General features: G+C 45.7%; 1 protein-coding gene across 1 annotated transcript in view; it reads right to left on the bottom strand.

The window, feature by feature from the left end:
• Positions 1 to 229: 229 nt before the first annotated feature.
• The window catches only part of ZHX2 (zinc fingers and homeoboxes 2), a 24,265-nt gene continuing 15,678 nt past the window's right edge, over positions 230 to 8,816 (bottom strand). Inside the window, exons 3-4 of the mRNA XM_018567851.1 lie at positions 5,444 to 7,932; positions 230 to 664 (exon numbers count right to left, since the gene is read on the bottom strand). Of these exons, the coding sequence (XP_018423353.1) occupies positions 659 to 664; positions 5,444 to 7,798 (2,361 nt within the window). The 5' untranslated portion in view covers positions 7,799 to 7,932 and the 3' untranslated portion in view covers positions 230 to 658. The remainder of the gene's footprint in view (positions 665 to 5,443; positions 7,933 to 8,816) is intronic.

Below are 8,816 nucleotides of genomic sequence, written 5' to 3'. Positions count from 1 at the left end.
TCTACTGTCTCTCTTTAGTACTCGGAGAACGCTTGGGGAAAACTAGAAAAACACCAGGAAGCCCTTTTGAATTTGAAATTCGTCAAGTTTGCGTCCAAATTGGCCAAAATGTTGAAACCCTGATATGCCAATGGTTGATTTTTCTTTTTCGGGAGAAGGCAGTCAAATCGGATGGAAAACAAAAATAAAGGATATTAGGATATCGGGTGATCTCCTTGAGCTGCCCCTCCCCCAATCTGAAGGGGTCCCCAGACCCACCCAGCTCGGCACTCCCACGTAAGGCAGTGGTCCCGGAATTCCATGGCTCTTCCACAAGCACTTAAATATATATGTTCTATATACACAACAGAGGAACACAAATTAGACAACTTAGTGGTTACTAATTCTAAACAATGCAAATTTTAATGAAAAAGAAAAAGAAAAAATAGGGTATCCAATTCATCCCACACTCAGAAGCGGTTCCAGTAAAGAAGGGGGAGGGGATTGTACAAAGTCTCAGAGGGTTTTAGTTCTTTGGCAAAAAAGAACTTTTCAGTTTTATAAACCAAGACGAGTGCATGGACAGGGGCCGATCGAAAACAAATCAGCATGTTCTCTTATTGACAGTAGGAAAATAAATCTCTGCTATTATCAGGTATTGATGCTTCTCCTCCGGTCCTTACACCTGGGAGGGGGGGAAAAGAAGAAGATTAAAGTGCTGCAAAAGCAAAACAGAAGAAAAAACCGCGCTGTAAAAACATCATCGGCTCTTAGTGATGGAACTTCAATCCTACTGCTTGCGTTACTCCGCAGGGGCCATTCTCTGACCCAGGGGTAGCAAACCTCCGGCACTCCAGCTGGGGTGAAACTACAAGTCCCATGATGCATCTCTCTTCGAAAGTCATGTCTGTGGCTGTGAGAATCTTGCAATGCCTCATGGGATTTGTAGTTCCACCACAGCTGAAGGGCCGGAGGTTTGCTACCCCTGCTCAAACCTATAAGGGCTTGTTCACACCAAGCGCGTTCCAGGAGCAGAGCAGAGCAGTTACAGACCGGATCACAACTGCGTCCAATGTATTCCAATGGTATTTTGGGCTATAGTTCACACCGCAGCGTTCAGTTCCAGAGCATGTACAAAAAACTGCAGCGAGTCCTATTTTACCTGCTCTGGAACACATCAATAACGCATGCAAACGCAGTGAGCCCATTTTAAACTTATTTGTTTTACCAAAAAACGTCCCTGAACGCATCAAAAACGCAGCAAAAACGCAGTTCACACCAAATGCAGACCAGATTTGCATGAGTTTATGCACACGCAGTGCAGTGTGTTTTGCCACGTTCAGGGCCACTTAAAAAATAAAAACATTTAAAAAAAGTTTAACATGGACTTTCAGTGCCTTTGCATGCATTGATGCGTTTGCATGCGTTCCAGAGCAGGTAAAATAGGGCTTGCTGCAGTTTTTTTACATGCTCTGGAAATTAACGCTGCGATGTGAACTAGAGCCCAAAATACCATTGGAATACATTGGACGCAGTTTTGATCCGGTCTGTAACTGCTCTTGGAACGCGCTTGGCGTGAACAAGGCCTTATAGTCTCGGGACCGCGCAATCATGTGCACAATGGTTGCCGTGCCGCCCCATTGATTTCAATGGAGTTACATCCGTGTGGCAATCGCTGCACCTTTTTGGTGAGACACAACTTTTTTTAGACGCGATCGTGTTCGATTGCACGGGCGGACTCGCGGTGGGAAACTGCGCGATCCGCCCGGCGCGACTGGGGTGCCATTAGAAAAGAATAGTACAACCAGCGACTCCGTGACCGCACAGAAATCCGTGCGTTTTCGTGGACCATTGGCGCGCGCCCGGATCGTGTAAGTGTGAACCTGGCCTCAGCCGTGCTTCATATTTTATTTCAGTTTTTGCAAAGTATTCCATAAGGGACCGTGCACCAACGGTTAGACACAACAAGGCTCAGGGATTGCCATTTTATCTCATGAAGTATTATTGTACCTCTGGAACTGGTCCTCTTTTTTCTGCTCTCTAGAATAGTCATCTTATAGAACCTCCCAATCAAAGCAGCCCTGACACTGTGCTGCACAGTAAAGCAGAGCCGCTCTGTAAAAGAAGATGATCTATCCTCAGCTTTCCGGGTGTCCGGGTCTTAAAACTCTACCATGTTGCAGATCTCTGGCAGCTGCAGGTAGGTGTCTGATACCTGTGGACTTATCAAATATCTGGTACCCTGCTGCACACTGTGGTTTCCAGCCGGCCCCTATGTCCAGTAGTGAGGGGACAAGCAAATGAGCGAGTGTTTGCCATTTGTAGTGATCGTCGGATTTGGTGCAGTGACACGCTGGGGTCGTCTCAGCTGCCGTTGTGATGTGTGGGGTCCCTTGTGTGTCCCTGTGCCTTTAAGGAGGTTGGGCTGCCTCCTGGCGAACCTGCACCCAATTTATCTTTTGCTACATGTGCTCCAAGATGGCGACTCACAGGTTAGAATTAGGACCGCACTACACAGATGGGAATGAAGAGTCAGTGCGGCTTCCACATATTCTGCAGAAGACGTGTATCTAAACCTCTGTTTTTAACCTTAGCGGTGAGACAAGTTTGTTTTTTTCATGCTGGCTGGTGAGTGTGCTGGGAAACTTTTTGCTGCAGTAGTGAGGGGAGCCGCAGGTGACCAGGTATCTGAGACAGCTGGAAATCATGGCTTCATGTATACTTTTAAGTCCGCATTTCTCAACTCTTTTCCAGCCAGAGCACCATTTAAAAATATGTAAAATCTCAAGTCACCCCAGTCTAAAATGTAAAAAAAACATTGTGTGGACCCTCCAAAATCCATACCAGACCATTTTCCCAGATAGATAGGGGTCTGGTATGAATTTTAAGGGGGACTTCACGCAAAAGCAGAAAAAAATGTGGTGTTCCCCTCTTCACATCAAAGTCCTCCCCTTTACATTAGGTGCCCCCCCTCTTTTACACATCAGAAGCATGAGGCTGTGTGAAAATGTCAAGGCACTCTGGTTAAGAAAAGCTGCTTTACATCCAGCTAGTAAGATAAAATGATCCTAGTCTATGTTCCGGCTGCCATACCAGATCCTAGCAGTAGGTGGTGCTGCAGGCAAAATCTTATTCCAGTTCCCTGTAAAATCCAGGATGGAAGCCCTTGGCTGACGAGAAGCTTCGTTTCCTGAACAGCCAATATATAAGTCACACCATTAAAGGAGAACTATGGGGTCAGGGCTTTTCCCCATAGTTCTCCTAAGGGTCACGGGAGAACACAAACTAGCGTCCTCCGGTCACCCTAAGCTCAGTATACCGTATACAGTATACTGAGACGCCGCAGCCGGGACGGATCCCGACAATACTGTCTGGATCCACCCAGCTGCGTGATTGACAGCTGGCTCTGCCTATCCAGAGGCAGAGCCAGCTGTGCCCGCCCGTTCCCCCAGTCAGCGCTGGAGGATTGGACAGGGGAGGGGAGGAATCCCTGCAGGGAGCCGTGAGTGACAGTCACCTCTCTCTGCAGGGATAGATCGAGAAGTGAGCGAGCGATGGTATGTGTTCGCTCACCTCCCGATCTATTGAGCCGACATGTGACAGTCTCATTGTCACACGTCGGCTAGAACTATGAGGCTAAGTGAAAATCACTCGCCTCATAATTCTCCTTTAAGCAAGGGGTGCCAGCAAGCAAGCGGCATCCATCATGAAGACCAGGGAGCTCTCCAAATAGGTCAGGGACAAAGTTGTGGAGAAGTAGAAACCCCTCAAGATCCATTTTAATTCCAGATCGTAATGCAACAAAATCTACATGTTACCGGCACAACTGCCTTGATATCCCTGAAATGAATAGATCGTCATGGTGACTTGGTAGAAAAACCTAGACGGGTGGTGACTCTAGGTGTGCTGGTTCTGCGGCAGCACCATCCGTCCGCTCACTGTAACAACCATTCAGCCTCTAATACATTGCTCTTCAGACTACAGACCAGATGCTCACGGTGCAAGCCTGATTTCAACTTCAGTTGATATGGCAACAATGTATGGGGAGAGATTTCAGTTTCCTACATTATCTAAACAGAAAATGAAAGGTCTTTTCAATGCATAATAATAGACTGTTCCCGTCTTTGTAAAATTATAAAGCAGAAATGCTTTGCTGGTACCAATATTCACAAGGAGCAAACGCACACAGTCACTGCTTTCAAAAGATTAAAAAACGGTAGGAATGGCGAGCGCACAACAGATGGGAAATTTATAATAGACAAGTTTGGGTGAGCGAGCTGCTTAACCAGGGAGAGGGACTCTATATCTATTCAAAGATTACTAATTGTTTAACACTAAAAATCCCAGGGTTGTAGCGCTCCTTTTTTTGTCTTCCTTCAAAAGATTGCATATCTTGCATTAAAGGGTTATTAAACGTGTTTTTGCATAGATCCATGGCTAGAAAGCAGCAGATATATGCAAAAACATTTAAAAAAAAAACTTTTTAAAAAGGGTTGAAGCTTACCTGTGTCTCCGCCGCGCGCTCCCGTCCGAACATCTGAAGAGTCTCGGGCAGCCGCAAGGGATCTTGTGGTGGGCGCATGTGCACTTCAGATGTTCGGCCGGGAGACGAGGAGAGACACAAGGTAAGTCTATGGAGCAGCGTGCACCCGCATGCAGACACCGTGGGGCATGAGAGAAGAGGAGGAGTCAGCGCTGGATCGGAGACCCACACCAGCGCTGGAGGGACAGATGAAAAGGACAGGAAAGAAGATCGGATTAATAGACATCATTTAAAAGGTAAGTCCCTTGTAAGCCCCCCTATGTGATAGCAATCAAAGTAAAAAAAACAAAAAAACTAAAAGTTTTAAAAATTTAATAAATCTAAAAATAATTTAAAAAAATGTTTAAAAGTTCGCCGCGAGAACGCGCGTCGCCACGTAAACACGCGTCGGGTGCGCCTACGTATGAAAACCACGAACGCGATACACATGTTGGGTATCGCCACGCACGCCGGAGTGAGAGCAATAATTCTAGGGCCAGTATTTTTGGCAATCTCTAAACTGATGACCTGTGGGGGATTTCAAAGCGTCATCTATGGACTTTTTGGGGTACTGAAGTTTGTCGCTGTTTCACAGACGCACACAATTTTCAACCTGGGCATGTTTGGTGTCTATGTACTCGTTGTATCCTCCTCTTTTATATTTTATTAAAAACAAATGATAATTTTAGTGTGTTGTGTTTTGGGGCATTTAAGTAAATGTTTTACTAAATGTTGGGGTTTGATAAGGAGTTGCGCTAATATCGTGCAACATAAAAATCTGCAACTGCCAACATTTTATTCTATAGGGTCTTGGCTTTCAGAAAATATATAATGTTGGGGGGTTTTAAGTAATTTTCAGACCTAAAATGTGGAATATAACATGGGTGCAAAAAATGAAAAAATAAATAAATAAAAGGCCTCAGTCATGAAGGGGTTAATTACCTGATTACAATCCTCGTTGGGAGTATTTTCATACTCATAGTCTGCCGTATCATCTAGAGTATCCTGTCCAGTATGGCTCCAGCTATCCCCACCATCTGATATGATGTCCTCATCATCCTGTAATGACCTGTTCCAGTCCTTGGGTTCACTCTCCGTGTCGTATTTATCATCTTGATCATTGTCCAGCTGATCCTGAATCTCCCCCAAACAAGCCTTCACTTGATCGGAATTCATTTTAGTCTTGAGCACAAGAAGCTCAAGGTCCTCTTCGTGCAGCTGGCCATATTCCTGGAAATACTCCACTAGAATTTCTTTGCCTGCCTTGGTGGCCGACACCATTTTGATGAACCTCTTCCGCTCTTCTAGAGAGCGTTCGTAATTCTTGCGGTACTGCTCCATCCATCTTAAACTGCCGGTTCGGAGGACACAGCGGTTGTCCTTGAACCATTTTACAATTTCTGTCCTGACAAGCCCAGTCTGTGCCGCCAGTTGGTCATACTCCTGTGGGGATGGCCACTGGGTTCTGGCGAAGGTACTTTTTAACAGGTGAAGCTGCTCCGGTTTTGATTTGCACTGCGGGGAAGAGCCTCCAAAATAGGTCATGGCGCCATTCATGAAGCCTTCGTTTTCAGAGCCCATGCTGTCTAAAACTTCTTGCTCCACGGAATCTCTCATCTTCCGTCTATCGGAAAACCATAAATCTAGGTCTCTTCTTGACAGTTTCGTCTCGGATCGTAAACGATCGATTTCTGCTTGTGTGGGATATGGGCTTTTCACAAAACTGTTCTCGAGACACTGAAGTTGTTCGTCCGTGGTCAGTGCAGTCTTTCGGCCCATATCCCTGTAATGGTAAGGGCGTCGAGTCCGGCCAGACAGCTGGTCTTTGATTAAGGTTTCACTGGTGATATTAACAAGACCTCTCTGGCTCCTATACCTATGATCGCTGAACCATTTCTTAATTTCGCTTCTGGCCAAGCCAGTGGCATCTATTAACCTGTAAACTTCGGCGTCATCGGGGAACTGGCTCGTGACAAAACTAGCTTTCAAAAGCGCTATTTGTTCGCTGGTCTTTTTGCGCTCATGACGAGAGGATACAGAGTGCAATCTGGGTGTCGATGGCGAGGGAACCTGTCCTGTACTCTGACGCTTTGGCTCGGGAGCCTCTTGGGGGCTCGGCATGGTGCGTTTCTGGACTTGACTTGGAGTAGTGCCAATACTAACAGGGACTGAAGAAACTGTGACCGCAGGAGCATTCGTTACCTGGGTTAAGACTAGACCGGGCTGACCGATGAATTGACATGGTAACGCAGTCTGGATAATAGGCTGTGCAATTTTAGCCGTAGTAGTTATTGGGCCCGGTAATACTGTGAAGGTCTGGGGAACAGATTGTATAGTCCCGTTGAACATTTTTTTTCTGGCCTCCTCTACCTCTTCCGGGGACCAGCTTATACCATGCTTTAATCTCTGAGTAGCAAACCAGATTCTGATTTGCTCTTCGGGATGTTTTGAAGCCGCGGTCAACCACGACAGCTCCGCCTGTGTTGGGTAAGGAAATTTGTTAAATGAACTGATCAGGGTTACGTTAGTGTCAAGAGCCGAGTTATATTTGTTGCTGTTCAGGGGTACTGCAACTTTTGGAAGAAGATGGATGTTGGGTGGAAGTTGAACAGATGGCATGACATGAGTTAGACCATTCCCAGAAATGCCGTTGGTTTCCGGGATACATGTGCCGATGCCAAAGTGATAGTCAAGCAAAGATTCCTCGTTCCTCCGCGCTGTCCTTTTCCCATCCGATCGGCTTCTTCTTAGCTTCATAATGGGCATTTTAGGCATCGATATGCCTGACCCATTATCATCAGTCTCGGTGTTGTCATGGGTGCTAGAAAGGTCACCGCCACCCTCAATGGATTGTTCCAAGATAGTCTGATTATTGCGCTTCATGAGCTTTAGTTTGAAGTTGCTCTCTCCGGGGTGATTCTTTGAATTGTGGTCGGACAGAGAATCGTATTTTTTTGTTGTGAAGTTACATTCAGCACAAACATAAAGAGGATTCAGAATGACATTCGGGTGTTGCATGTCTACATGTTCAGTAAATTCATTAAGGTTCTGCGTTACGTATGGACAATACTTGCACTCGTAACCACCCTGAAGCCTCCTGGATTGATTTTCAGGAGGCTTATTTTCCACCACTTCGTTGCTCTCCGCTGTCTTTTCTTTGTCCCCGACCCTGTCCTTCTTGGTTTCAGGACTGGGCTCATTAGCATTACTCTCAATGTCCATATCTTGATCGTCTTGGTCCACGAGCTCAGAGGCCCGCACCATGCATGGTGTTGTAGACTTTCTTTTACTAGCCATGCTGCTGGTTTACTACTGCTTTACTAAGAGTCTGAACAGATAAAATGACTGATGAAGAGTTTATAATCCACAGATCATCCAGGATGAATTGTATTGAACTTCCCAAATCTGCATAGGCTTGGATTTTGTTACATCTGTGGAAGAAATATGGAAAAGGTTAGTATTTAGCTTCAAGCACATTCAAAGATATCAGCCATCTGACCTTTACATTCTTCCATCTATCATCTTGTTAAAAAGTCACTCCACCTAAGACACGGTTAAACCACCTACCAAACCTGCCTGCCTCACACTTGCTTTTGGAATATAAAAGTATATCTAAGAGTCAAATTTTGATTTACTTTTTTAGATTTGGAAAGGGTAAAGCAGTGTTTGCCAGCTTATTAGACCTAGTAGGCTGCAACTTCCGTAACCAAAATCCCTAGGAAGCCACTCTCTATCTACAAAGGATTATCACAGACTGTTTACTTTTTAACGAATAGGCAGACACTGGGGACATGCTGCATGTGCATTTGAAGGTTTGAGATTTTCTTCAGGAGACTATTATGGATAGTTACATGAGACTCCTAGAGTCCACTGCTATAAGCGATCCTTTATAATGCAATGCTCCTACTACTGGTTGCTGGGTTAGAGGGCTGTACCAAAAGGGCCACAGGTTAGGCACCAGGGGAGTGTCGAATGGGTAAACCCGTCAAGTGGAAGGCTTTAGGCTCTAAAAGGTGGGAATCAGCAAAGCCGGGGACAATTGCAGCAGAAGCATACCGATGCTCTAAAGACATAACAGGAACCACTTGGGAGATGTGCCTTTTGGTTGGACCGAAGATTGACCAGTGAAGACCAGAAAAGAGTTACAGCAGAACTCTAGGTCAGCATAAAAGTTAAACTAGCAGCGCTTCTTACTATGCAAGGGTTAAATGCTCCTTTAATCTAGGCAGATAGGAATAAGCACAATACCGTATCCCTCATTCCCAGGCAACCGCAGCTCTCCTCCGCTCATAGGATGTGGGCAGGCCCCCCCAAC

This window comes from Nanorana parkeri, unplaced genomic scaffold (genome assembly GCF_000935625.1).
Source record: "Nanorana parkeri isolate BGI_ZX_2015 unplaced genomic scaffold, ASM93562v1 scaffold1103, whole genome shotgun sequence".
NCBI classification, from domain to species: domain Eukaryota; kingdom Metazoa; phylum Chordata; class Amphibia; order Anura; family Dicroglossidae; genus Nanorana; species Nanorana parkeri.
This window is presented reverse-complemented; position numbering and strand designations above follow the sequence as displayed.